This window comes from Camelus ferus, chromosome 5 (genome assembly GCF_009834535.1).
Source record: "Camelus ferus isolate YT-003-E chromosome 5, BCGSAC_Cfer_1.0, whole genome shotgun sequence".
Taxonomy (NCBI): domain Eukaryota; kingdom Metazoa; phylum Chordata; class Mammalia; order Artiodactyla; family Camelidae; genus Camelus; species Camelus ferus.
The window spans coordinates 60,699,877-60,716,186 of NC_045700.1; the positions used below are offsets into that span (position 1 = coordinate 60,699,877).

The 16,310-nt window shown below is 33.7% G+C and overlaps 1 protein-coding gene across 1 annotated transcript in view; it reads right to left on the reverse strand.

Annotated features, from left to right (window-relative positions):
• The window catches only part of VWC2L (von Willebrand factor C domain containing 2 like), a 137,209-nt gene that overhangs the window by 106,582 nt on the left and 14,317 nt on the right, over positions 1–16,310 (reverse strand). The window contains exon 2 of the mRNA XM_032479931.1: positions 8,824–8,953. Within this exon, the coding sequence (XP_032335822.1) occupies positions 8,824–8,953 (130 nt within the window). The remainder of the gene's footprint in view (positions 1–8,823; positions 8,954–16,310) is intronic.

The window sequence follows — 16,310 nt, forward strand, 5'->3', positions numbered from 1 at the left end:
GAGACTTGCATCCGGTTTTCAAACTTAAAAGGCTGATCTTGCAAAATAGCTTCATGAAATGTAAATGGATATACTTAGGTGAATATTTTAACAGTCGCCCTAATGGTTACATAAAATGGGCAATGAGGTTTTCTAAATGCTTTACAAAGAGTCTCTTAGTTAAAGGAGTTGAAAGTCAAGTGGTAGAATTATTAGTTAGTTAATTACTTACGGAGTACAAATTCTAACAAGAAATCATAGTGCAATTTCTAATAAATGGCACATCATTGATTATTAAATCACAAAAATAGAAAACACTTTACATGATCTTTTTAAAGAATTTTTCTGTTTTAATCTTTTGAATAGTAATTTTAAATATCAGAGATAATACAAGTTGTAGGAAATTTAGAAAATATGAGCTAGTTAAGGGAAGAAAGTAGAAAATCATTTATTGGCTTACTGTTCTTAATTTTTCTTCTATGACATTATTTGTAATAATTTTTTAGTAGTCGGTCCATGTAGATACACTATGGCTTTTTAAACCACCAAATTTTTAGGTTTCAGGCTTTCCAAGGTTTTGCTATTATTAACAACTCTATAATAAATATCTTTCTACCTATATCTTTATATTCTTATCTGATTATTTATTTTTGATCAATTTCTAGAAGCCACATTGCTGGATAAAAGATCTGCACACTTTCACTGCCCTTCAGAGAGGATATATTGGTTTACACTCTCACCAGTGAAACATGAGAATGCCTGTTACATTTTACCTTTCCAAAAATAATTTATGAAGAAATTTAAAGATAAAATTATATATTATCTAAATTGTATTTTAATTTTCCCTTTTATACATTTTTTATTTGCACGTATGTTTAGGAAGACCATCCCTACCCAAAGAGTAAATTAATGTTTACATTATTTAAAAAACTCCCTTACGGTTTCATTTTTTTAGATTTATATCTTTAATCCAACTGAAAGTTAATTTTATATAGTGGGTGAGACAGGAATGTAATTTCACTTTGGTAAAAAAAAAAAAAAGGATTAACCTTCACAATATAATTCTAGAATAATATATTCTTTCATCAGATACTGGATGTCACCTTAATCGTATGCTAAATTGTGATACAAATATAGATTACTTTCTGATTTGTATTCTATTTATTTTTGTGCCACTATCACATTGTTCAAAATTATATCTTTACATATTATTTTAATGCATCTGTTAGACTGAATTCCCCAAACTTACCAAGTGCATTTCTTTTCTGTACTTAAATTTTCCAGCCTTTTCTAACTTATAAAAGAAAATTACATCACATGGAAAATTTGATAGATTTCTATTTATCATTAGAGAAATAGCAACCTAACTAATTTCAGTTTTCACATTTAGAAATCAGGTACAGCTCCTTGTTAATTATTTATAAAATAGTTCTTTGTAAGGTTTTGTGATTTTTTAAAAACTCTCTCTATATATACATACATATTTATCATCTACATATTAATATGTATTTAATATTTTTAAGTAGCCTATTATCAGTTGATGCTAAGTAGATTTTTATTACTTTCACAATTTTGAGTCACTTGAAATTAAAGTTTAAAACTGTATCACATGAGATTAAAAAAGAAAGTTAAGTGAAAGCTAATTAAATTATAAATGACTAAAAATATTGAGTATTTAAAAAAATTAACTCTTTTGGTTATCAACTAATGGCATGTTAAAAAAATGTAAAGCTATAGTTACTTTTACAAATTTTCTGATTATTCTTCATTAATCAGAAAACCTGAAGTACAGCATAGAAAATGAGCAACATTGATTGTTTGTCATTTCACATGTCTGTAAATAGAAGTGGAATTGCTCAGGTAGAAGGTATGTGCATTTTAATTTTGGCATATTGTTAAATTTCCTTCCATGGGTATTGTACCAATTCATATAGCCACCAGCAATATGAAAGACTGCTGTTTTACCAGTTATCAGCAACATAGTAGGTTATTAAATTATAGGATATATGGCAATCTGTAAGTGAAAACAATGGTATCAAAATTTTATTTGCATTTTTCTTTTGAGAAATTTTTTGTAAGTTTCAGGAACTTTTTGTTTCAATTTTTTTTTTTTTTGTGGAATGACTTTTGAAGTTCTTTGCCCATTTTTAAGATTGATTTATTGATCTTTTTCCTTATCAATTTCAAAGAGATTTTCATATATATGAGAGATTAACTCTTAGGGATATAAGATTATTTTCCCTTAGTTTTTTACTTGTTTGTAGTAGTGTTTTCTTTTGTTTGCTATGTGGAGATTTTTTGCTTTTAAAATCTAGCCACTTCAAGATCATAAATCAAATGTCCAGGTTTTCTTCTTTGACTGGGAAAACAGTTTATATTTAAATCTTGATTGAATTGAAAGTTTTTCTGAATTATGAAATAAGGTAGAATTTAAAATTTATGTAATAATTTAAAATTATTTTGTTCAGTCAAGTTTTCCCAACACTGTTTCTTCTACAAATTATCTTTCCCCCACTGAACTGCAAAACTACTTTGTCCATCAAATATCAATTTTCATATGTTGTCTTAAGTGTGTTTATGAACTCTGTTATATTCCATCGATATCTCTGCATTGTGTACTAGTGCCACAATTTTATTTTAATAATCTATGTACATATACATATATATATATATAGAGAGAGAGAGAGAGAGAGATCTGTACTCTTATTTTGTACCCTGCTGTCTTACTAAATTTTCTTTGTAGCAGTTTTTAGTCTATTTTCTTGGGTTCTTCAGGTATATCTCATATCTATGGTAATGGCTGTAGTTTTATCTCCCAATTTTTCTCCTTTGAATTCCTTCTTTTCTAACTATATTAACTAGTTCATATCTACTGTCTATCTGAAATTTTGGATAACAGTGGGCATCCTTATCTTAGTCCTGGCTTTATCAAATATGCTTTAATATTTACTTATTAAGCATGATTCTGTCTTTTGGGGCTGAGGTTTTATCATGTAAATCTTATTATTTAGTCTCATGTTTTTAAGAGTTTTTGTCAGTAGTTTTTGTTGGTTATGTCTCATATATATAAACGATAAACGATCTTTCTCTTCAATTTAGTAATAAGATAAATTGCATTAATATAGAGTTTCTAATATTGAACTATCTTTTAAACTCCATTTTGTCACAATGAATAATTATTTTAAGCTGGTGCTAGATTCTGTTTGTTAACACAGATATACAATCGTTTTCCCAGAGTCTCTGAAAACCCATTTTTTTTCACAATTTTGATACCAAAACTCAGTTGGGATTAAAACCTGACCCAAGATGATGTGAGAGACTATATTTATTCCATCTCCCTAATGTAATTATCATATATTTGTGGCAGAAATGTTCATGTGACTGATTGAAGAATGCTGCTCTGGACCCACTTGGTGATGGAATATATTATAGGATATGAACTCAGTTCCCTCTCTAAAGTCTACAACCCAAGGGTCTTAGAATGGGGATTTTATATTTTAATAGTTCCCCATTACTTTTTCTTAGTTTGCAATCTTTGGTTTGTATCATCTCTCCTCCAGAAGAGTTTAAATAACATTAGAATTATCTTTTCCTTAAAGGCTTGATAAAACCTATTAACTTACAAAACTAGGCTAGTTTTTTGAAAACTCATTCAGTAAAGAGATCCATGAAATAGTCAAAGTTCTCTACTTCTGTTAAAAAAATTTGGTGTGTATTCTTCCAGAATTTTTCCTATGCTACATACAAAATAACAAAAGAAGGCTTAAAAAAATAAAAATAATTGAATTTGTTAGTGAAGCTAAATAATTTTTGTGTTTAACATTTGCATTTTGTTTATGAACTGCCTGTTTGTGTATTTTTCTGTTGCTTTTATTATCAATCTGTAAAGATTTAATATTCTAAAGAGATTAGCTCTTGTCACCCCTCCCTTTACCTTCTCACTTCTACTCCCTAAAAGTAATTGTTGAATCATTGTTAATATTCTATTGTGTATCCACACTGGGCTCTTTTCCTGTGTACATACACATTTAATATCTATTTAAAATTGTATGTAAGTTAAAACTAAAAATGTTTTAAATATATATCGCTTAAAATGTATGTATTCTCTATAGAATACATTACTATATTATATATAAAATATGTATAGTCCACAATACACTCCTTGCTTATTTTTACACAGCAGTGAAAATGTCAATAGAATCTTTTTAAAGGCTGTAGTATATTTCACTTCTCCATTGAGGGAGTTTTACATTTTCTCCCAGCTTTCTGCTCTTGAAGTGCAGTGAAAATTTAGTGCATGAATGTAGGCCAAAGTACAAGAAATAGAACTGCTGATTTCAAGTTACATGCAAATTTTGATAGAGAGTACCTTTTTAAAAGTTATTTCAACATTTTCTCAACTCAGTATCTTTGCCAATTTATATCAATCTCAAATTATTATCAATGCATTATTGGTATCTTATTGTTTTAATTTTTATCCCCCTGATCCCTTGTGAGGTTAAGAATATTTTCATATATTTATTAGACATTTGGTTTTCTTCTTCTGTGAGTTTTCTTTATATATCCTTTGCCCATTTACTTCCCTGTAGAATTGTTTTTCACTCTTATTTATTTCAAGGAGCTCTTTGTATAATAGGGACAGTAACAGTTGTATGTGTTGACACATAGCACCTTTTCCCCCAAGCACCTTTAGAAGGTGTTGGATGCCTCTAAAGTCCTCTCTCCTATTTGTGCATTGCCCATCCCCTTTGTCTTCTTCCTTTCCATTTGCCTTTTGGCCAGACTGTTTCCTTCCTTATTTGTATCACTACTAAACCAGAATAGAGTAAGGGATATGGAATGAAATATTTGAACAGGGCTTATGATAACTTCAGTTTAATAGTTGGAAAGGATAGGAAAACTTCTCACTTAATGTGTATGGAGGATTTTGTGGGTGTTTCCTGTCTATTCTAATTTTTCACGAAGTGACTTTTTCTTCTGAACGATGAATAATGACTGACTGTATATCCCAATGAAAACATAGAACTCACTGACATACTGGCTGATGAAATATAAAAAATGCAGTTAGTCATGTGCATTGACTAATGATCTAGTGATCAAATACTTCATTAGTCGAATGAATAGTCATTTACCAAATATTTGAAATATTTATATGATACTCCAAAATAGAAATATTTCCTTTAAGCAGTTGCTGTGCTGATTTATTTTTCATATTATAGAAACAAAGCTGATAAAGAGTATTAATTAATTCCCATGGAAAAGAATGGGGCTGAAAAATAGGTCAAAGTAACACAGTCTTGGGGGAAGAAAAATGGTCTAGAAATGTTTTATCTTTCAGAGGCATTTCTATTCTTAGCTCTTGAAGGTGTATAGGGGAGGGATAAGCGAATGCTTAATAATATTTTTTAAAACAATAAATTCCTATGTCAATCACCCTAATCCTCTTCAAATGAAAAATTACTTTCCTCTTTCTCCTCTTGTTTTTTGTATGCTCAGCCACTCACATCTTTCCTTAACGTTTTTATTTTATTCAGACTTAGTTGACGGTCTTTTCTTGGTGCTAAACTAACTTTAATAAGGATGGAGTATATTTTTTGGCTTGGCTGTCTTTATCGATAACCACTGGAAAATCTTGCTTGAGGTAACCGTCGAGACCAAGAAATTAAAAATTCTCTGTCTGTTTTTTAACATCATTAGAGAACAATTTTAGAAGTATATTTCTTTATATTCATTTCTATAAATTATATTACAGAGAATAGAGGCTATCATTTATCTAGAGAGAAGATTACCTTGTACTTTATAATATTAAAAATACTTATTTCTAAAGGCAAATGTTATATTTTCATTGGTAAACCACTGTTTTCTGGAAAAACTACATATATATCTACATATATATCAATATACTTCTTTTTTCTTGCTCTTATTCTGAAAGATTTTGATATTAGGTGCATATTGAGTTTGTGGTAGATTCTATTGCTTTAAACTTTCATTTTATATCTTTAATGTCTCTTGCTCTTGGCAAATTATATTTCTGGAATGCAGAAAAATCAATTTTAGTATGCAAAAAGAAGGTATTTGGCAGCTTAAGATAGTATTTAGCAAACTAAAAATTTTCAACATTTATGATGATTTAAGAATATGTAGAAAATGTTATAGGGCTGTTTACAGATTAAGGTCTGTTGCCTCTACTTTGACTCCATAGGGCAGATTTTTATCTTGTTGTTTTTCTAATCTAAGAAAATAGTACCATACTTTAAAAATAGTTTACACTATACTAGGCAAATGAATCTTGTCGTATAGAATGAGATAGGCTTATCATGTGCTGGAAATTGAAGAAGTTGTTCTGTTATATTCTGTCATGATAAGCATCTATTGCCTTCAGCTCTTCTATATGTGGGTCAGTTGTGCCTCTTTTCTGGACTAAAAACGAGAGCAAGCAAGACTTGAGGTTCTGTCTGTTCTCTCAATAAAAATACTGGTACCACTGCTGTCATAAGGATTCTCCAGCAGCCCTTAATATGCTCTTCTTTGACAGTGATTGTACTTTACTTTGGGGACATAAGTGACTAATTAGTGGCATTTAATAATAAAAAAGATAACATGTCACAATGTTATATTGCAATCAGTGTTAGTCTTCTGACTAATTCTAATTCAGGTTAATTTATTTCCCTTATTTAAAAAAGAAAAAAGGTTTCCTTGGAAATGGCCAAAGGGAACAGAAGTCGTCATTTTGTAGTGCTTCTGGAACAAAAAGTTGGAAAACTTAACTAATATATTTTGTTCTCTCAACATATGTTTTTCAGGAATGCTGGTGGGTTACTGATTAATTAACTAATTAATCAAACAATTAAAGTCCATTCATTCTGCGTTTTTGTACAAAGAGAGTTTCATCTGAGGACAAATTTCTAGTCTGGCATGTGACAGAAACAGGATAATCTTGGGTGACCTAAAATTAAGTGTGACTAGTTTGCAGTGGCTGATTGAACACTTGACAGGGACATTGACTTTGGACCTGCTACAGGCCCTCGTAGGGAGTCCGGGGGTGATGCCGCAGGTGCACATGTAAACCCTGTATTCTACACCCATGGTCTAGTGTGCTTTAATTCTCGCGGTATTCTTAGTATGTCCAGATGAGAATTTTTAACGTTAAGTATAGTTTTGTTTACCCTAAATGTGAAATATAGCTAACCAGGACCATCCAGGGAAGAGAGGATCCTCAAGGACCTGTTTAGATAGTTGCTTCTAGAAAAAAAAACAGCCTTCAGTCAAAGACTTGTCAATCCTAGTTTTAAAGATTGATTAGGTAGCTGATTTTTTTCTTCCTCCTGTCCTTGGAGAAAAGGAAAAATAACAGGTGCTCTTCCACTTTAGACTAACCACTCATACACTTTATGACAGTTAGGTCTCCCTTGAGCCTTCTCTTCTTCAGGACAAATTATGCAAACTCCTTCAGTCTGTCCTCATAGGTCCTATTTTTCAACCATGAAATCATCCCATTGTTCTTCCCTGTATCTTTCCAGTTTCTTCAATATCCTTTTAAAAATGTAAAGTCTTAAATTTGATATCTTGGCATACATTAGGTAGATCTGAACTTCAGGAGGATAATTTATTTCTACCTTCTAAGCCAGAGAGATGGTCGCTAAGACAAAGGCTACTTGCATGAAAGGGGTAAGAAGAAAAAGAGAAGCCAGGTGTACAGTTTAATGTTCAATTCAATAGATTTATATGATCAAAAATGATAAAAACTGTGCCTGGAAAGATGTTCTTAAGGGTTCTTAGTAAGTCATTCGAGAAGATACCAAAACACTACAAGTATTAGATAAATAATCACAGCTGTTTTTGTTTTTCCTTTGGCTAAATCACCCAATACCTCTTTTTACTAAATATAAATCTGTGATGGAAAAGATTAGTAGGTGAGCTAACATAATGCCAAATTCAGGACAAAAATGGTAAGAGAGGAAGATGAGGACCGCTAATTCAAGGAAAGGCATAGGGATTCAGCATTAGAGTGACCTCAGCTTACTTAAGAGCTAGAACTACTTTTTCAAGCAGATAATAATGCCAAGAGGGGTGGCATTATAAAGGTAGTGAAGCTCTATTTCGCGGTGGTATATGACCAGTGGCAGGAGTATGATACTGATTTTGCTGATACGCTGTCCTGGGTTTGACGGATGGCATCGCATTGTCCTCTTTGCAGCATCACCTCAATTTTGAGTGATTCACATTCTGTAGTCATTTCAACGTCTCCCTTTTATGAGGGCCAAAAGGAACCCATAAACTTATAAACCAAGTTTTTCTCCATTGCAGTTACTACGAGCAAGTTTCCATTGTAATAAAAACCTAGAGTAAAAGTCCTAAACTTTCTAATCCTCTTTACTTCAACTGAAGTACGTGAGTAATTGAATTTTGTAATTCTTTGATATCTTAACTTTAAACCTAAAGTCTTATCTACGCCCAAAGCAAAATACCTGGTATTTATTGTCCGCTCTCTCCTGGGTTATGCACTGTGAATGGCTTCATAGCCTCCACAGGAGAGTAATTCAATCACTACAAAAAGATGCTACTGTATTCTTTCCAAAATTCTCCTTATAAATCAACAGTAAGTAACAGGGATCACCACAAAGTCAGCTTATAAGAGCTTTAATTCCCCACATGGAAAGCTTCACGATTCACCCGTTGCTGGCTTATTTTCACTTTACAGTGGGATAAAAATATAAACTGGCCATGCTCATACTGAAACACCACAGGCAGACCTTGGAGGGCTCTTGCATTGCATGGTGTGCAGTGGTGGAGTATCTGGATTATGAACTAACCCCTCTGAAAGCTAACGCAGCACGGTCTTACCATTTTTGCAGACAGGACAACATTGCTCTGGTTCATAGACTGGGTTGACACACTCAGGAACTGCGCAGTCTGCTACAACACAGTGAACTTCATTGCTGGGCTCACAGCGACACCATTCACATGGAGAGGGCTAGGAACAAATCTAAAATTAGCCCCTTTTCTCCTATAACTTAATGCTTGCACATTCATATGCTGTCAGAAGACAAAACATCAGTGTTTATATTGGCTTTACTGTTTAACTTCATTTACCATGTGTATGATCATTCTTCCCCCATGGAAGGCAACCTGGATATCCAAGCTGGAGTGGGTTGCCATATGCAGCTGAGGTTGCCATGAGCAACCAGAGAGCTCACGCACGACTCTTCTTATGTCTTACGTTACTACTTTTCAAAGAAATGTTTGGACAACTAATATGTCACCTCCTGGTTTGGTTTCCAGATGCAGTGATTGCTCTGCCTTCCTCTGATAAACAGGAATGATACTGGAACATGTGAAATAAGTTTGTGCCATTTGTCATTTTTCTCCCTAAGAAAGAAAAGGATTACTGAGAAATAAGAAAATGGTAAATGGACATCTTTACCCTTGGTAGGAACTTTTTCAGGCTAACCTAGACACTAAAGGGCATTTTTTCCCCAATGTAAACTGTAGAGGAGATTGCATTTGGGATCCAAACATCCAGGTTCTGCCTCTTGAAAGATTTAGTAAATACCTTTCATCTTGCCTGCTTGCTTTTATGAATGAGATAAAATTGACCTAAAAAGCCACTATTTAAGAGTCAGAGAGTCTGAAAGTGGAATTCAAAGGTGACTAATTTAGAGAAAAGAATTAGGAAAGCAAGAAACAATTTTTGTCTTTACAGTACTTACCGACCGAGTTTGGGGTTTTGTGTTTCCTTTCTAGAAACTTCCTAGACCACAAATAATCTAAAGCAATGGCCACTCTGTGACTTTCTCATCTCTTACAAGTTCTAGCTCTCCTTTCTCATGAAACAGAGGTTTAGAATTCTGGAATGAAAACTTGGAGGTCTCATAAGTTATACAGGTCTGTACTTCTCAAAACAAGCCATTTGTTGCTAGAAAATTCTGCCTCTAATCCTGTGCCAAACTGTGTTAATTAAAGACCCCTGCCTTTGTCTCAGTGGCTACTGTCCATAATCCCTGTCAGTTCTTGTTTCTTCATGAACTTGACAGTTTGGGTAATATCAGTGCTCCTTGATTCAGGTAGTCTGTGAGAATGGAAACCTTTCAACTAATTATTTTTAAATTAATGTTATCTTTGCTTTCTGCTTGAAGAATGATGGTCTAGCTTTCAATTAACTATTTTACTTTCACATTTAGTAAGAATTAGCCCTAGAAACTGTGGGAAAAGTATTGCTATTTCTCAGCATGGTTGGTGAGTTTTTTGAAGAGTGCAGTTAAGCTCTTTACCACATGGTGAGTTGTGTCAAGTATTCCAGAAAAATCGATTGGATTATCCCAAGGGCTGGAATTTTCCTGAAGTTCTTCTACTCAACAATTTCAGTAAATTAAGGAAAAGATGTGTTACCAGAGCACATTATTTAAGGAAGGAAATTGTAAGTGAGGAAGCAATGTGAGAGATGAAAATTTGTGTGGCTATCCTGCTGCTTATTTTGCAAGTCCTGTTGTGATATCTTAAATTCCCTAGCAGAATTGTCAGGTGTCTCCCTTTTCTTAATTAGTTGCAATGAAGTATTTGGGCACAGCCTTCTGAATTGAAAGCAAGGACTTGGCCTGCATTTATTGCTGATGTAAGAGACAGAGGGAGCCACTAATACCGTGGTTTCTGCGCCCTGCCCTTCCACAGCTGGAATTGTTCTTGTTGGTTCCCTTCTTGCTGAAGGAAGGGCAACTCTAGTGGACTGATTCTGGCATTAAAAATCTCAAAGAGCTCCTAAATTTGCCAATGCAAAATATTTCCCTCAAAGTAACCATGGTCTTTGAGAAAGATTTGTTGGATTATTAGATTCCGAATAGACTGAGGAAGAACACCATTCTGATTCAAACAATGTTCTGGAATATTATTAACTACTGGGTATCGACTAAGCAATTTACCTGTATCAACTTACTGATTTTTCATAATAACCATTTGAAGCATAATTCGTTATCTCCATCTCACAGATAAGGAGATAGGATGAGAGAGCTTTCGGGTTCAGTAGCTTTCCCAGGTCCTGTAGGCAGTAGGGGAAGGGGCAGGATTTTAATCTAGGCAGCCTGACTTTTGATTGTACTGCCACAAGGTAGCAAGAATGGCTATTCTGCGCACCCCCATCATCCAGTGCTTTGTACTCTAGGCAGACTAGATCCACAGGAATAACCACTAGCAACTGAAAAATTCATTCATAGAGGCTAGATCCTTCCTGCTAGGAGAGAGAATTTCACTAACTAGGGTAGTTAGTGCATAGATTCTTATGAAGTTGTAGAGCTTTTCAACCTTCTGAAAATGCAGAATTCATAGAAAATTGTGGTAGTCTGAAGTCAGGTGGCCACAAGGCTTGTTCTTGGGGATGCTGGCATCTTCAAGCCTTGGAACCTGGTAGCTACACTCATGGTTGCCATCTGGGAGAAGCAGTAACAGATAATGGTCCATTAGAGCCCCTGGGGTGTGTGCCTGAGGTCAGTGGAGGCTGGATGTGTGCACACTGGAATTCTGAGAAATACTCGGAGGAAGAGTTAAGACTACAAGGCTTAGTGATAAAAGTATGCCTGTCTTTTTTTTTTTTTAAAAGGGATTCTGAATAATGGGAAACATAAATTAGAAAAATGAAAGTGTCACCCTAGCCATCGGCAGCTCCTAGTCAATCCTTCCCTGAACCTGGCTTTATTCATATACCAGTCTGTTCTGGCCTCCTGTCCTGGCCCAGACTCTCTTGCCAGAAACATGTTATTTTTTATTTTGTTTTCATTCAATTGTTTTTTTCAAATAAAGCCTCTGTTACAGTTCATTTCTCTTCACCCCAAGCCTCCACATGCTCATCCCCACCCCGTCTAAACACACTATCAAATTTAACCTACTGACCTTACACTAAAGTCCCTTCCATCCTCTCTGGCCTCACCAAGACTCTTTCCTTTCACAAGCTCACCAGTGTGGGCACCACCGTTGCTTTCTTGCTTCACTTAGCTTCCTCCACTACCCCAGCTTTCCACTGTGCTTCTAAAAATGCATTGCTTACACAGGGTAAAATTCCTAGGAGTGAGCAGTGTGCTACTTTGACATTAAGTTCAGACTTTAAAAATCCTTCCCAACTTAACAGTGTAAAACTCTGAAAGGTTTGGTGCTTTGAATAAATCCTTACATCTTAAGCACTGAGACGGTTACAAATTTCCTTTTATCAGGCTCTTCAATGTGAAACTATAGATTAAATCTGAAAACATCCCCGTAAAATCAAAGATTAAACAATAAAGCTACCCTTAGAGAAACAGAGAAAGAACACTGGAACAAGTGCTTGGGAAAAAAATTATTCTTACTAGTTTTTTTGTTTTGTTTTTTAAAGAAGAACACATGAAATTAGGACCAGTACATGGCTTTTGTCAGTTAGAGATTTGGTCAGTAAGATGATTAAGTGACACCATCCTAAAATCTTATACAGGGAAAATCTTTTCCTAAGAAATCTCACAGAGCATTTTATTTCAATGAAAGCTTTGAAAAATAATGTTCACTATATATACCATTACATAAATTTTCATTGAAATTAGGATTAGAGATCAAATTTATTTGTTAATGTATGTATTAGATGATCTGAATATTATATATCTGTTGTGAATCTGTACACCTCCAGCTTAGTGGGTTTTGAATATCTAACATGGGGCTCTGTTTAAGCAGAAACCATGTATTTTATCTGTAGTTCCTGCTGTCACTGAATATATTGGCATGGCAAATCCAAATGCTGTCCTAGCTGTCTCTCAAGTTCAAAGGGGTTTCCTGATATATATATATAAAATAAAAGAGTGAAAAGCTCTTTGTTAAAGATTGGTTGAGGTGACTAGAATTCAAATCTTCCTCCTTCGTGTTAGAATAAAAGCATGGGAATACATACCATTTAAACAATGGTTAACTTCTGAAGACCCTGAAGCTGAAATCCCAATGTCACTCTCTGTGATTTTTGAGAATCTTTGGAGAACAGGAATTCCAGAATTCCAGAGTTCCTGAGTTCTAGTCTCAGATGCTTTATCTACTAGTTGTGAATCTTAGGAAAATTACATAATCTTTCCATGCCTTAGTTTCTTAATTTGTAAAGAATTCCAGAACTCTGGAAACAACAGAATGCTCCATAATTTTTTAAAATGCAAAAAGTAGCCCGAGAACTAGTAATTTAGATTACTGGAGTGACTGAATAACTCCAGAAAAACTGTCAAATATGTTCTTTATGGGAATTTGGAAGCTAATGTGGTCATCACTAAAAGTCAACACAGGATTATTAGAACATGTTATTAGAGACTGGTTGCATAGAAGTTTCCAAATGTTTATAGAAAACGCACGCTTATTTTGTATTCTGCGCACACTGAGATAACTTATCCATACCGGAGGAAAGGCTGGACATTTGGTCCATACAGCAGTACCTCATGGTATCATTCTTGATGTGGTGGCTTTTTACTGGCATTGCATGTGGAATGCTCAGGAAGAAATGATCACAGCCTGTAAAGTTTGTTGTACAAATTCAAACCTCAAAGTGACAAGGGACATGGCAGTGTTTGGTTTATTATGTTAATTTGGTAAGTTTTAAGAAAACAGTATTCTTACAAGTTGAGGAACACTACATTAGGAAAAACTGAAAAAAGATTTCATTTTGTTGGCTTTATTTGGGTGGCTGTGGTATCATGGTTAAAAGCAAATTCTCTATAATTTTAGTATTTGAGTTCTAGTCTCAGATGCTTTATCAACTAGCTGTGAATCTTAGGAAAATTACATAACCTTTCCATGCTTTAGTTTCTTAATTTGTAAAGGAAAAGAATAACAATACTACCAACTTCACAGAGTTGCCGTGAGGCACATAAAATACGTAAGAAATACGGTAACATTATTATTACTATTATTCACTTTCACACTTAGCTAGTGATGGCTTCCTGAAAAAAAATTCAAAAAGTGTAAAACTGGAAGCACTAGATTATATTTAAAAGAATATTTAGGTTATTTCTCCTTTTCAAAGTAGATGATTGCAGAGGTAGTTGTAATAAAGTTTTCTAGGACTTGGTTTGGTGGGGGGATTTGTGAATGAATAGAATTAATCAGGTCAGAAATACATTGAAGAAAAATTCCTATTAGAAGCCTCTAGATAGTAACCGTGAATGATTAAAATGAGCATTATAAATCACTCAGGAAAAAAAAAAAAAAAAAGAAAAGCAACAAACCTACTTTCTTTTCTTGAAGTCTCGTTATTTAGATGTCAATTCAAATGCCCTCTCTCTCCAGGGAGGTCTTACCTGACTATCCATCATCTCTCTCCAACACATTGCCTATTCAGTACTCTCATCAGTTTATGAAACTACCTTATTGATTTGTTTATATTGGCTTATTTATTTATTCTTATCTGCTCTCCCCATAGTTTATGAGCTTTGTATAGTATATTGTTCATTGCTGTATTCTTGGCACCAAGAAGACATCTTAGTGCATACTAGATACTCAATAAATATTTGATAACATATACACAATTATTTAGGCAAAATATGTTTCCTTATTTGTTAAACCATACCTCTGGGCAATTTCCTCTATGTCCATCTTGCATGGATAGAATTCTGATTCAATAAGATGTTTGCATTTTATTTAAATACTGTAAAGGGCACTTTGTGGCGGGGGGAAGCTTTTTGACTACGAATCATGAAATAACTATTTGAGTTTCAGTATTATGGCAATAAATGTAAACTCACTCTCTAAAGATAATTTGAAATTCATAATATCCATCGTATGGATCACAAATTAAGTTAATCTTCAAGTACCCCATTGACTGGACTAGCTAGCACTTGATGATTGCAAACTTCTATTGCACTAGATAATACCATGATAGCTATATTTAAGACAAGAAAACATGCAGAGGAATTGCTAAAGTCTGCGGAAAAGCTAGTCTCATTTTATTGTGTGTGTCAAGTTTAACGGTTACTACTAAACAAAACGATTTTAGTATATTATAAAATATTTTTTTAGGAAAAAGCCTTGATTTTAAGCACGTCCATTTTCCTAAAGGATGAGTTAAAAGTATGAAGTCCAAAAAACACATTCTGAATGTTCTGAGAAACAAAACTTGGTCCCTAGAAAGCCCTCTGGGAATTTTGTTGAAGGCTAAAGGGACAGATACATAAGTGGATGGGAAATATTCTAAGCACCAGGTTTTAGCACGCTAATGATTTTCAATGGCTTTCCTTCTGACCAAGTGATATTAGGCTTCAGACACCATGTGGTACTCCATTTCTTTGGTAATGGGCAAAAGTTATCAGAACATAGCTTGGACTGCTTTTCCAAAAACTTCCTATTAAACAACTATTTAAAATCTGATCTCTACCAAGGAAAAGATTCTGCTTTAAGAAGCACTCTTCTCTTAGAGATAATTTATGGCATAAATTTCATCACTTTACAGAACAGATCTCATTACTTTCAAACTGTATGAGAAATTTGGAAGTCTCTATTTCAAAGTTGCTGATGCCTGTCAGAAATCTCACTGTTCACTTCATTAAAATATACATTAAATTATGGAGTACAAGAGTATTTAACATCCACTGCCACTCCTGTAGCCGATAATTTGCATGTGGCAGATGTCACCTAATAATCAATGGATCCAATGGATTTTAAACAAAATTCACAATTATCTGAAATAAGACCGATTGTGTCACTGATTAAAATGCTCCTGTCCTGTATCTAACGGGATTGTGGTGACCTCTTCAGTGATCTGTCATATTGATTGGAGCATACTTGAAACACTGAGGTTGTTTAGTCTTATCAAATTATGGACATAGAGCTGGAACTTCTTTAAGAATTTTAATATTGTTGAAGCAAATTAAAAAAAAACAAGTACATAGATTTTTAAAAATAACTCAGTTGGTCAGCAAATGTATATGATAGTATCATCTGAATAACAAGTTAAATAGTAGCTGCTCTGGCTTTTTCTGAGAAGTTGGTATTTTGATAATATATTCTGGAATACTTCTGGGGTCTCTCAAAAACTACTTCATGCTTGTTGGAAACAAACATTTTAGCCAAGTGGTTGTAAAGAGTGCACATAGCTTTGCCCATGGATATAATAAACTAAGATTCAGAAATAAGATATAAATTTTAAAAGTTATTTATTCAGCATATTTATTAAATGTGTATTATATACAAGATAATGTACATAAGGTATACAGAGATGAACTACAAAGCTAGCCTGCCCTCAGTGAATGACAACAGTGATAACCTAGACATCTATAAAAATAAGTTTTGAGTTTTTGAAACAAATGCTTTTTTATAAAAATAACTGATGGTACTATTATAATGGAAGACAG